At 47.0% G+C, this 13,743-nt stretch overlaps 1 protein-coding gene and 1 long non-coding RNA gene across 3 annotated transcripts in view; one reads left to right on the top strand and one right to left on the bottom strand.

Moving 5' to 3' along the window:
• LOC310712764 overlaps nucleotides 1-13,743 on the top strand; it is a 274,730-nt gene that overhangs the window by 10,745 nt on the left and 250,242 nt on the right. The gene's annotated exons all lie outside the window — the stretch shown is intronic.
• LOC310712592 (heterogeneous nuclear ribonucleoprotein U-like protein 1) overlaps nucleotides 1-13,743 on the bottom strand; it is a 28,990-nt gene that overhangs the window by 13,788 nt on the left and 1,459 nt on the right. For both annotated transcript variants that reach the window (XM_083515793.1, XM_083515794.1), the window contains exons 2-8: nucleotides 7,289-7,426; nucleotides 5,109-5,358; nucleotides 4,031-4,104; nucleotides 3,742-3,881; nucleotides 2,631-2,730; nucleotides 1,661-1,773; nucleotides 188-454 (exon numbers count right to left, since the gene is read on the bottom strand). In XM_083515793.1, coding sequence (XP_083371919.1) covers nucleotides 188-454; nucleotides 1,661-1,773; nucleotides 2,631-2,730; nucleotides 3,742-3,881; nucleotides 4,031-4,104; nucleotides 5,109-5,358; nucleotides 7,289-7,426 — 1,082 coding nt within the window. The remainder of the gene's footprint in view (nucleotides 1-187; nucleotides 455-1,660; nucleotides 1,774-2,630; nucleotides 2,731-3,741; nucleotides 3,882-4,030; nucleotides 4,105-5,108; nucleotides 5,359-7,288; nucleotides 7,427-13,743) is intronic.

Here is a 13,743-nt window from a genome sequence, read left to right as displayed (position 1 = left end):
TAGTGGGTGGTAGGTATAAAAAGGTCGACTACCCCTGTGCTAGACTGAACATCTGGCTCATTCAACACTGTTTGCAAGGAAAGGCTCCGTTCACGTGATCCGTCAACTTGCGTGAGCAGGGAAATGAGTTCAAAAGAACAGGCCACAATTTCTGTGCGTGGGAGCCTGGCTTTCAGGCGCCACCTACCTCACATTCCGTTTTGCTCTTTGGTCCAATTGTCCCCCGAACCCGCTCTGACAAGGGAAGATGCTGGATGAAGGTGAACCCAGGCGGGACTTGGAAGAAGGCATCCTCCCTCTGGCCGAAGTTGAACTCGATGGCGCAGTTCTTCACCAGGACGTGAGGAAAGAGTGCCTGGCCGCCCAATGCCTCCTTCCGCAGCCGGTAGGCCACCCCCAGCCATTTCCCGTTCTTCATGTAAGACATTTCGACATCGTCGCCACACTCAAAGTCCTAAGACCAAGGAAGGAATTAGAAGCCAGTGCACGACCTCCAAAGCAATAAACTGTAGCTGTTGCCCATTGCAGCACAGGTGGCTAGCTTGTGGCCCTCTGGGTGCTGCTGAACTACAACTCCCAACATCCCTTGCCAGTGGCCGTGCTGACTGGGGCTGATGGGAATGGTGCCAGTGCACTATGCCAGTCATCTGGGGTTCCTTTTTCAGTCAGCAGAATCACCCAAAGACTCTTCCAGAATCTTCTTTCTCAGTTCAGCTCAGCTGTTGAATTCCCATTTGGGAAGAAACACCTCACTGATTCTAGTTTGACTTAAATAATTAACATTACAACTTATACAACTACTGGTCTAAGGATAACAACAACAACAATAATTTATTATTTATACCCCACCCATCCGGCTGGGTTCCCCCAGCCACTCTGGGCGGCTTCCAACGAAATATTAAAATACACTACTCCGTCAAACATTAAAAGCTTCCCTAAACAGGGATGCCTTCAGATGTCTTCTAAAAGTCTGGTAATTGTTTTTCTCTTTGACATCTGGTGGGAGGGCGGGCGCCACTACCAAGAAGGCCCTCTGCCTAGTTCCCTGTAACTTGGCTTCTCGTAGCGAGGGAACCACCAGAAGGCCCTCGGCGCTGGACCTCAGTGTCCAGGCAGAATGATGGGGGTGGAGACGCTCCTTCAAGCATACTGGACCGAGGTTGTTTAGGGCTTTAAAGGTCAGCACCAACACTTTGAATTGTGCTCGGAAAAGTAAAACTGTGTTTAGTGAAATATTCCTCCTCTCTGCTCTTCAGGCATCTGGGCAGAGTAACAACCCAACCCCAATCTCTCCTTCAGAACATGCCTAAAAAAAAAGTCTGTTGCTAAAGAAACCTTGTTATTGGGGGAAAACTTGTTGCTGGGGCAAAACTATGCAAGGATCACTTCAAGCGTATTTTGAGACCACACTAAAAACCTGTACCTCAGCAGCACTTGGGAGGACCATAAGTTAGCCACCCTTGACCTAAATATTTGGTATTCTCCCTTTCCCCAGTGTTAGAATTGTCAACCCATGCAAACAAGGACGGCTTCAACATTGCCCCCCATGACATGCACCCTGATCACATGCGCATTTAAACAATTTGATTGCGTGTGGGACACTATGCATCCGCGCAAGAGGCGGAAACATAACTTCCACGGGACCACGAGCCACACTCACCACGAGGCAGGTGATGATGTCGTTCTCCGCAAAAGTTTCCCCGTAATTTTCAAACTTGCTGTTGGTGGATTTCTTCCCTGTGCCGCCATAGCCATAGGAGTGAAGCTCTTCACCTAGCAAGACAAAAGAAGTCAGCAGAAGCATAAATGCAGCGTTGTCTGCAAAGAGACATCTTTATCATGGCAGCCTGCCGACCAGACATGATCCTGTTCACCCCAGGACTCCTGATTCAGAGACGGCATGCTGTTTTTTGAGCTTCGCATATCATTTCTTTGACTACATCAAGAGGGGCTGGAGACGTACTCCTCTAAGATGGCACTTGCCTGTGGCTACTGTAGCAACTTTTCATTTAAGGATTTAAATAAAACAGGTTTTTTGGGTGAGTTTTTTGCTGCCTGGTTTAAAAAGGTACCTGTGGCATTCGTACGAAGCCCCCAATTGTTTCACGGACTATTGACCCGTACACCACTAATCCGCTGCCACCAGCCAGGTTTTCCCCGGTAAAACACTAAGTATCAGAAGTATCAGCCGGCTTCTCAAGTTAACAAACAACAAGGATTGTAGTTTATTGCAAACACAAATAAACTTGAAATGCATTCGAAACGCTGTTACCCTTTACCCTCTTAAGTCTCATTTTATCCTGTCTCTCTCCCCTCACACAAGAACCAACTGCACTAACTGTCTCTCTATTTCCATCTGTCTTCCAACTGCTTTTTCCCAACTGTCTAAACCTCTGGCTAAGCCTTTTAAAAACAGGTAGGCTTCACCTCTGGGCTTTTCTATTGGTCTACCTATTAACCCTTTCTTTCCCCCCCTGTACAGACATTTCAAAAAGAACGGGCAAACGCCACAGTGCCCGTGGATAATAATTAATGTAGCCAACTGACTATGGTTGGGGAATGATGTTTAAGAGTTGGGGGCATGTCCTGAGCTCTGGCTCCATGTTCAGCAGCTGCAAGGTCTCTCTTACCTAACTGGGTGCTGCAAGAATCCAGCGACCACCCGACTCGCACCACGTGAGGATCGGGCTCAGTGGGAGGAAGATGCTTGACAGATATCTCTTCGTTAATCTGAGGACAAAAGGACAGGGATCCGCGTCATGAGACATCTTGAAGCCACAGCTTTCCACTTGAGAACAAGGATGGATTTCTAGAGACAGAGAGTTTGCTCCACACACTTTCAATGTGTGTTTACGGAGAGCACCTTGAAGAATGGGCGAAGGCAGCAATCTGGGGACGCAGACTTACTGCAAAGGGTTTGCCGCTGCTTCAAAGCAAGGCTATTTTAATGAGAGGTTTGCGAGTGAGCACAAGGTACGAACCCAGAGCGAATTCTAGCTGGAACTGTTAATGACAGCTGAGGAAACTTTTAGCTGTCAGAATTGCAAGTACAGTGGAACCTCGGTTTTTGAACGTAATTGGTTCCAGAAGACCGTTCGACTTCCGAAACATTCAAAAACCAAGGCACAATGGGCGGTTGGTAAAATCCATTGAGAAAATTGAAAAACACGCAGCGGAAGCTTTTCAACTTCCGAGGCACGTTTGAAAATGGAAGCAATTACTTCCAGGTTTTCAGCATTCAACTTCCAAAACGTTTGGCTTCCAAGACGCTCAAAAACCAAGGTTCCACTGCACAGTGGTACCTCGGGTTACATACGCTTCAGGTTACAGACTCCGCTAACCCAGAAATAGTACCTTGGGTTAAGAACTTTGCTTCAGGATGAGAACAGAAATCGTGCTCCGGTGGCGCGGTGGCAGCAGGAGGCCCCATTAGCTAAAGTGGTGCTTTAGGTTAAGAACAGTTTCAGGTTAAGAACGGACCTCTGGAACGAACTAAGTACTTAACCTGAGGTACCACTGTATGTAAAAATAAAATGAACGTTTTTGCAAAATTTTGGGTGGCAAGGGGGTGGGGAGTAGACGTGCAGCAGAATCAAGGAAACTGAGCCCCTGTGAGTTGCCCCAGTATTATTTAAAGCACAACACCAGTGGGTATCAATACTCACAAGCCTGCCTGTCTTCATCCATGCAGCAACCCCCCCCCCCCGAGCAACTCTAGAACCAAAAAGCAGGCTCCCTTACCTTCATTTCGTAACAGACCCTCCCTCGCCTTGCCCCATAGGTGGCTCGGGCACCTGACCACAGGAAAGCGAAGCCTTCTATGGTCAGAGGGTAGCCGCTGTATCGGTCACGGGCAACTTTGAAATGCAGGTCGCAATTATCTGGAAGGCAAAGCCAAAGGAGAAGTCAGAAGCACACGCCAGTGGCTGCTACCACCCTCCAACACCCCTTTTTTCCAGCGGACGTTGAGAAGTTCAGACAAGAGGGAGGCTTTGAGCGATGGCACGCTGCTACCACCCAGGAAACTCACATGTATCAATGGCCACCAGCGACTCATCAAAGTCCTCTTCGTCATCTTCAGCAGGCGGCTGAGGAGATCGGCCCCTGGAAAAGAGTGACAGCAAATGCAGGCCCCATAAACCCATTTCATGGGCTCAAGACACAACCTGCAAGGGAAGCTCGCAAGGAGAACGCGTTGACAAATGCATAGCAGCTGGTTCCCACCCTGGGTCACCAAAGGCACTGTTAAAAACAAATTCTGGATCATCAGATTGCTTTAACAAACCTCAATAAATTATACCTCCACAACTACAAGCCCCTGTGGTGCCAAATAAACAAAGACCGAAAGAGATGGAACAACACGAATTCCACTCTCTCAGACAAAATAGCCATGATCTAAATAACCACCCTGCCAAAACTAACCTACCTATTCCAAACCCTCCCAATCTGGATTCCCCAAATCCAACTCTGCAGATGGCAGAGAAAACTACACTCCTTTATCAGATTGCTTTAACAATTACCACTGACCCACGGTCAATGTGTTTACATATAATCAGGATTTACATCCAACTCGGACACTTCTGTTATGTACTGAAGTTCCCACCCTGGGCCAGCAGGGGGAGACTGTAGATAGTTATGCAAATGAAGGATCGAAAAGTGATGTTCAGTGATTGGATAGTTTTAGAAAATGGCAACAGTTACAATGTTCTGGAGCTCTATATAAGCAGGCTGACTGAGCCCCTCAGCTTAGTTCTGTTCTGACATCTGAATAAAGAAGAGCTGTTTGAAGAATCGCTGTGTCGTCTGCTATGTTCGCCCACAACTTAACAACTTCATAGATTAATTTTAATTCAGCATTATTCCCACTTCAGCATTTAAGACTGAGGTATCAGTCAAGAAGCAGCCACTCTTAAAATCCTATTTTTCAAAACGTTGTAAATTCTGCCAGATATACAGCATCCTTTGAGAGTTACTCAAATCCACAAAGTTTAAAGAATGCACTTCCCAGACTGAGAGATGCAATACGTATCTGCTTCAATCTCAATGGCACCCATGGGTTAATTTCCACGCTGTTGCTGCTGCCCCCCTAAAGACTTGCCTGAACGCACCTCTTATCATCTCGGTGTTCGTAATATCCGCGCCCCCGGGACTCCTCAGCTGGCCTCTTGCGGCCTTGCTGCTGCTGCTGCTGCCAGGGCTGGGATGAGTCGGAAGAGCCGTAATTGGAAGGGGGTGCATTGTAGCCAGAAACTGAAGTGTTGTAGTTAGACGCAGGTCCCAAGGAAGGTGCGCTGTACCCAGAAGCTGGCATATTATAGCCAGAGGCTGGCTCCTCTTGCTTCACTTCTGTCTTCATTTCTACACTCAAACAAAACGTAACACATTCAATTGGGAAAGGAAGCCTTTATTCTGAGGTCACAAGTTATGGGCATGGAAGGAAGTACAGTGGTGCCTCGCAAGACGAAATTAATTCGTTCCGCAAGTTTTTCCGTCTTGCGAAGCACGGTTTCCCATAGGAATGCATTGAAAATCAATCAATGCGTTCCTATGGAGACCGTCCGGGGACAGAGGGGAAGCGCCGCGCGCCTTCCCCTCTGTCCCCAGACCTGTTTTAAAGCAAGGGAAGGGGCAGCGGGGAGAATCGCTTCTCCCCGTTGCCGCCCCTTGGCGCGCGCCTTCCCCTCTCTCCCCTCTTTTGAAGCAAGGGGCGGAGGGGAGAAGATCGCTTCTCCCCGTTGCCGCCCCTTGGTTCAAAAGGGGTCCGGGGAGAGAGGGGAAGGCGCGCGCGCGCCTTCCCCTCTGTCCCCGGAGATTGCGGGGCTGGCAACGGGGAGAAGCGATCTTCTCCCTGCCGCCCCTTGCCTCAAGAGGTCCGGGGACAGCGGGGAAGACGCGCTGCGCTTCCCCGCTATCCCCGGAGCTTGCGGGGCAAGCTTCGTTTTGCGAAGCAAGCCCATAGGGAAATGCGTCTTGCGAAGCGGCTAAGAAAACGAAAAACTCCTTCGTCTAGCGAGTTTTTCGTCTTCCGAGGCGTTCGTCTTGCAGGGCACCACTGTATTATTACTGCCATTGGGACTTGCAAGGCAGAACCAAAGCCACCAATCCCCTAGATCAGTGGTGTCCAAACTTTTTTCAAAGAGGGCCAGATTTGATGAAGTGAGGGCTGACCAAAGGACCAAAGTTGTTAAGCTTCTTTTAGGATTGAAGTTGGGTTTTTTGGGATTTTACCCCAGGGAATAAACTGCCACTGGGGCCGGATTAAACTGACCAGAGGGCCGGATTAGGCCCCCGAAACGGACTTAGGACATGCCTGCCCTAGATAAAACAACCCATTTTATGCACTGAAGTTCCGTTACACTCCGACATCACAGCAGAACACGGGACATGAAGAAGAAGAAGAAGAAGAAGAAGAAGAAGAAGAAGAGGAGGAGGAGGAGGAGGAGTTTGGATTTGATATCCCACCTTTCACTCCCCTTCAGGAGTCTCAAAGCAGCTAACATTCTCCTTTCCCTTCCTCCCCCACAACAAACACTCTGTGAGGTGAGTGGGGCTGAGAGACTTCAGAGAAGTGTGACTGGCCCAAGGTCACCCAGCAGCTGCTTGTGGAGGAGCGGAGACACGAACCCGGTTCCCCAGATTACGTGACTACCGCTCTTAACCACTACACCACACTGGCTCTCGTTAAGTGGATATGCAAACAAGAGGGCAGTTCAGCTCTGTGAATTCTCTGGGGACAAAAATCCACAGAATGGAGTCTGGGGCGTCGCTGAAGGGGAGGGGAGATCTGCCCCTCACGAAAAGAGTGCAGTATGTAGCAGAAGAGGCAGGCGCACCACCACCAGAAGCAGTGGACTTCAAATGCAGCCATTTACTGTACCCCAGATAAACAAACTGCTACCTTTCACTTAGCTGGGGGGCAGGCAGAGGGAGAAGACGGATTTTTTTAAATCAGGAATTGACAGTTGGGTGTCTCGGGCTACACTGGCAGGGACTCTTATCACAAGAGACCAATGTGTGGCTGTATATATGGAGATGTTCTGTGGTCCCTATAGTGTCTGGAGGGCATTCATGCCCACCATAAGGCTGTACATTTCACCAGCCAATATGAAATACTGCTCTGGGCTCCTTCCTCCACCACCAAAAGTAAATACTTATATATAAAAAAAGGAACATCCCAGCTGCTATTGAAAATTTCTGCACCAGGCCAAGGGAGCGCTACCTATACAGTTACAACGATCAGCACGTGATAAAGGTCTGGGGTTGGTTTTTTTAAAACACCTGACTGTACCTGAATGTAAGCCAGAATGATCTTGGTCTAGAGGTCTCCTCTCGTACCCAGATTCGTTCTCCTGTTTAACGTTGAAGTGCTCGTATGGCTGGTGGTATCCTTGCATGTTGTCCTGATGAGTGTTGTCGTGGGTGCCATCTTGAAATGGGAAAGGCAAGAACATAGGTCAGGACCGCTGTTCCATTCCACGCCCAGCTTTGAAAAAACAACGGGGAGGTTGGAAACATGTGTGCCAGCGTTTCTTGACTGCTAGATGAAGGCTGGAGTGGCGGTCTAGGCTCAGCAAGGCCAACCAACACATACAAAATGGGTGAGGATAGCAGGGTTTTCCATACGGGTTGATATTGACCCCCTGGGATTGGTGTGCCTGGGCAAGGGGCGAATAAAGACCATGGGGTTGAAAGGGCCATGGGGTGGAAAAGTTGACAATCGTGCAAAAGGTTTAATCAGGAGCTGTAAGTCTCAGAAATACAGAGCATGAGTACATACAGTGGTACCTTGGTTTAAGAACAGCTTAGTTTATGAACAACTTGAATTAAGAACACTGCAAACCCAGACGTAGGTGTTTTGGTTTGTGAACTTTGCCTTGAAAGCAGAACACGTTTCGCTTCCTGTTGAGTTTGTTCCATTTGTAAACTGAGTCTCCCGCTGCTATGGGAAAGCGCACCTTGGTTTAAGAATGCTTTGGTTTAAGAACAGACTTCCAGAACGGATTAAGTCCGTAAACCAAGGTACCACTGTACATATTTCACATCCCTCGTCAACAAGGAACCTCTGCATTTAATAAGACATAATAGTTTCACTTGTTTTACTTCATATATATATATACCCGAGGACACCAAAACCTGCATTCCTGTACCCGTGAAAATCTACGAAAACAAATATCTCACCTCTACGGGGAGGAAACCTTCCAGCTGACAAGAACCTACGAGAAACTAGAAATCCGAAGAGCCACCATCTTATGTGATCTCTTGTTCCTACGCAACTGCCGAGACAACAACTTAATTCCCACATGCTTCCAACTTAAATTCCACTCTAAAACCCCAGCTACCGAAAGGATCCTGAAACGAACTGAACTATCCCTAATCAGAAACGAACTACATAAGAAAAGATACCTACTAAACCAAACCAACAAAGATCTGCTCACTCTTCACCTCAAACTCTGTAACAAAATCCACCCTGCACTCTGGGACAAATGCAAACAACTAGCCGTCTGGAGAGCTGAAACTGAGACCTCACATAAGACAGACACACACACCAACAAACTCCACAAACTAGAGAGACGCCAGAAGCCCAGCCACCCTCCACAACAACCCATGAAACAAACAGTACATAACATATCAGACAGGATCCTCACCTCAACTGAAACCAAAGTACTCTCCAAAGGTTTCAACTTTGCAGTTACCCCGAGACGCATCCCCACGGAAAACATCATATGCGGAGTCGAAGCTAGCCTAACCAAAATCAACCCAGATGAAGCCAATAAAATCAGACTTGAAGTCACCAACATCCTCTGCTCCAGCAAACCACCCAGAAGCAATTTACACAAAGAAGAACAGAAAGCACTCACCAACCTGAGGAAAGACAACAACATAATCATTCTCCCAGCAGACAAAGGTAATGCCACTGTTGTGATGAACACATCGGACTACCAAGCAAAACTATCAAATCTACTCCAAGACCCTACCTACCAACCTATAAAAACAGATCCCACCACCTATCTGGAAAAAAACCACCAAATCCAAAATAAAAGCATCTCCTATCAGTGAAGAAATCCAGCTAAGAATCATCCCCAGAGAAAAATCATCCAGATGCCCCAAACTCTACGGCCTCCCCAAGATACACAAAGAAGGAACACCACTCAGACCAATAGTCAGCTCCATAGGCTCACCTCTACAAAATCTCGCTAAATTTCTCGCTAAGCAACTTCAGCCCTATGCAGAATCCATCTCTTCACACGTTACAAACTCCTTCCAGTTCATAGAAACAATAAAGAAGCAAAACCTACATCCCGATGACCTACTTGTGAGCTTCGATGTTGTATCTCTCTTCACACAAGTGCCCATTAATGAAGCCTTGACAGCCATTCAAAACAAATACAATCCCCCCGAATACATCCTGGACCTGACCAACCACTGCCTAACCAACACGTACTTCATCCACAATGGACAAAGATACAAACAGATAGAAGGAGCACCTATGGGATCACCCCTCTCACCGGTCATCGCAAATCTGTACATGGAACACTTTGAAACCAATGCTTTAGACAAGTCAGAACACAAACCCAAACTTTGGCTCAGATATGTTGACGACACCTTTGTAATTTGGCCACACGGGAAAGAAAAACTAGATAGCTTCCTCACACATCTCAACAGCCTACACCCCAAAATACAATTCACTATGGAAATAGAAGCCAACAACCAGCTTCCCTTCCTGGACGTCCTAATCTACAAAAAAACCTGATGGCTCCCTAGGACACACTATCTACCGGAAAAAAAAAACACACACCAACCGCTACTTACATGCTCAATCACACCACCACCCTGCACAAATAAACTCCGTAGCCAAGACCCTCATCTCCAGAACCAAACGCCTGGCTGACAAAGACCACTTGACAACTGAGTTACAGAATCTCTCAAATGTGTTAATCGCCAATGGATACCAGCAAAACAGGGTTAAGAAGCTAATCCAAAAAGAAACACCCCCCAAAAACCAAGACACGGAAGAAAACAATGGCATGGCCCTCCTTCCTTATATCAAGGGCACTACAGATAAAATTAGCAAAATCCTCCATAAACACAATATCAAAACAGCCTTTTGCACCAACCAAAAAATAGCCAATATCCTCAGAAACCCCAAAGATAAAATCCAGTTGGAAAACCAAGGGGTCTATGAAATACCCTGCAAAGTCTGCCCAGCCACGTACATTGGACAAACAAACAGACGAATAAATGCACGTATCGCAGAACACAAGAATGCCGTCAAAAAAGAAGAAAAATCTTCCTCTCTTTTCCAACACATGAAAGAAACAGGACACGAAATTAATTTTGCAGATTCCAAATTGCTCTTTAACATGGAACATCACCACAAGAGAATAATCATGGAAGCCATCGAGATAGAGAAACACCCTCACAACATGAACAAGCGTGACGACACGTCCCGCCTGCCAGACATCTGGAAATTAGCCCTCCCCACAAAAACCGACACCAGATCCAGAGGCACACAGAACGCCACCACCAATCAACCACACCAGACCCAAACCCAGACCCTCTCCACAGATAAATTACAGACACCATCCAGTAACCAAACCATAGTGGCACCTCCGGATGCTGCACCCCCCTGCAATCCCTACACAGATCTGGCTGGCACAGGGCACAAAACCACAGCTCGCCCCTATACACGAAGCCAAGCCAAAGCACAACTAAGTACAGTACAGCCATCTTCCCAGAAAAACTCTTCACAAATTCAAGAGGTCAAGACACGAAGACTTTAGCAACTAATCCACACCTAATGACCCACCTAAGTGGTACTCAGAATATCACTCAAGAAATCACTCAAGATATCCCTCAAGTAATTAAGGAACAAAAGAAGAAAAGAACACTAGCCTGGGAACTTCCCCTCTGCCCAGAACTTTTGAGGCAATACACCACACCCCTCTACAGTATTTATAGGAACTCAAACACTGAGATCCCGCTCTGTTCCAGTAACAAGAAGCCGAAAGCACCAGCCTGAAGATGACGAGTGAGACCTCGTCGAAACGTCGCCTAGACACCCCAACTTTTACACGGGAAGACACCCGAGGACACCAAAACCTGCATTCCTGTACCCGTGAAAATCTACGAAAACATATATATATATATATATATATATGTATCACATTTCACAATTGTTAAAGGTGACTGAGGATTGATAAATGTTGATCATATTTACACATCTTCCTTGACTTTCATTTATATTCCTACAAATTTGGGTTGGGGTCGATGACATATGCTCATCAAGGGATCAATGAACTCAGAAGTTTGAGAAATGCCAGTTATAGATTATCAGCAGAATGAAGCAGCTGAAGATATCTGGAGTGTACATTTCAGGATGCAGGCAGCAAGTGGGTTTCATGTCTCAAAGTCCCTCCCAGGGAAAGAAAACCACTTTACGTAATTCGTTTGCTGCATGGCTAATTGTAAATGTCAGGGACAAGCAGGTTTTGAGTCTCCCCTTCTCCCACACATACGGCTTTTCTACAGGAGGCAAATTTTACTTCTCTCTGAAAAGGAGCTTTCAAGCCCCTAGCCTGGAAAAGCATCACTGCATGATTTTGCCATGTGCATAGAGGGCTTCTGAGGAAGGAAGAAAAGCAGTGGGTGCCGTACACACCCTCCACTCCACACCATACAAAACAATTGCGCTTCATGCAGGAGAAGCTCCCATATTTCAGTCCGAAGTGCACAAACGCAGGGGCACCAAGTTGCATATCCCCGCTGCATATTCAGTCACTTTTACACCGGATTGATAATTCCTCATCACAGCACTTCCTCTGCCTGTCGCAGCCCCCAGAACTCATATTTCACAATATACAGTGGTACCTCGGGTTACACACGCTTCAGGTTACACACCCCACTAACCCAGAAATAGTGCTTCAAGTTAAGAACTTTGCTTCAGGATAAGAACAGAAATTGGGCTCCAGTGGCACAGCAGCTGCAGGAGGCCCCAGTAGCTAAAGTGGTGCTTCAGGTTAAGAACAGACCTCCGGAACGAATTAAGTACTTAACCAGAGGTACCACTGTACACTGTACTCATTGGTCACATGCATACATACTCGTAAAACTCCAAGCGGAAGTCAGACCAGAGATTTTACAAGATGACAAGCCATGGTACTAATCATGCCTGTGTTGGGATGTTTGCAAACATGACAGCAAGGCAAATTGCTTGCCGTCCTATTATCCTAGGCAAGAGCATTACAGTCATACCTTGGGATAAATGTGCTTCACGTTAAGTATTTTCGGGTAGCGTTTCACTTCACGCAAATGCGCAGATGGTCAAAATGACGGCATGTGCATGTGCGGAAGCGGCGACACGTGACCTGCGCACGTGCAGATTGCGTTCGTTTCAGGATGCGAACGGGGCTCCAGAACGGATCCTGTTTGCATCCCAAGGTACCGCTGTATTTGAGAGGATGGGGGAGGCCACTGCTGAATCCCCAGGCACTCTCAAAGCAGCATACTACCTGGTAACTCAACTCAACCGGAATATACTGCCCTACTAGCAGAATCATCAACAGCACATAGCTTTTCTGTAGTAAATTTTACAGTGGTACCTTAGTTCTCAAACAACCTAGAACCCAAACACTGCAAACCCGGAAGTAAGTATTCTGGTTTGTGACCTTTTTTCAGAAGCTGAACATGCTCCGTTTTGAGTGCCGCACTTCCGTTTTGAGTGTGGCGGTGAGGTTTCCCTGTTTTTTTATTTATTTTGCATTTTTGTTTTTGCGGCTCTTTTTGTTTTGTTTTTGTGGAACCCAGTTCAGCTACTGATTGATTTGATTGTGTGACTGTAGTACATTACATTGTTTATTGCTTTCATTTTATGGATCAATAGTCTCATTAGATAGTAAAATTCATGTTATATTGCTGTTTTAGGGGTTGTTTTTAAAAGTCTGGAACAAATTAATCCATTCTGTGTTACTTTCTATGGGAAAGCACGCCTTGGTTTTGAACGCTTTGGTTTTGGAACAAACATCCGGAAGGGATTAAGTTTGAGAAACAAGGTACCACTGCAATAACACAAAGCACCCTTGATACATCAGGGCCAAAGGTCTACCTACTCCAGCATCAAAGTGGCCACCCAAACGCATCCCATAGGCAACAACACTCTCCCTGCTTGCAATTGGCAGAGGCATGCTGCCACTGACAGCAAAGGGAGTACACAGCCACCCTCCCTGCAAATTTCCTCCAGCCACGTGACACCCGTTTGTTCCCAGATTTAGACACAGCAGACATTAGACAACTTAGGTGAAACCTAGACCTGTCACAGGAACCAGGTGAAAACAAGCCAGCATCCTGGCTTTTTCACAAGTCATTACAGGTAGTACCACCTCTCTCCAGAGACAAGACTCATCTGTGATTCTCATGGGGAAATAACAACACAGGCTCACAGCACAGAGCTGCACCAGGCCACTCTCGCAGGAGCACTAAGCACGGCTGCAGCTCAGCTGTTACAGCATCTGCCCTGAATGCAGATGGTCCCAAGTTCAATCCCCAGCAGCATCTTCATGCAGGAAGTTGGAGAGACATTGGTCTGGAACCACGGAGAGCCGTTGCCAGTCAGCACAGACAATACTAAGCTAGGTGGACCGTGGACCTGGCTCAGAATAAAGCACCTCGCTATGTCCAAGTGAGTAGCTCAGTTGGTTAGATTGTGGTACTGATAACGCCAAGGTTGCATGTTCGATCCCCGTATGG

This window comes from Podarcis liolepis (assembly GCF_965112155.1).
Source record: "Podarcis liolepis genome assembly, chromosome: 7".
In the NCBI taxonomy this organism is placed as follows: domain Eukaryota; kingdom Metazoa; phylum Chordata; class Lepidosauria; order Squamata; family Lacertidae; genus Podarcis; species Podarcis liolepis.
The sequence above is the reverse complement of the archived record's forward strand: the minus strand, read 5'-3'. Positions and strand labels throughout refer to the sequence as shown.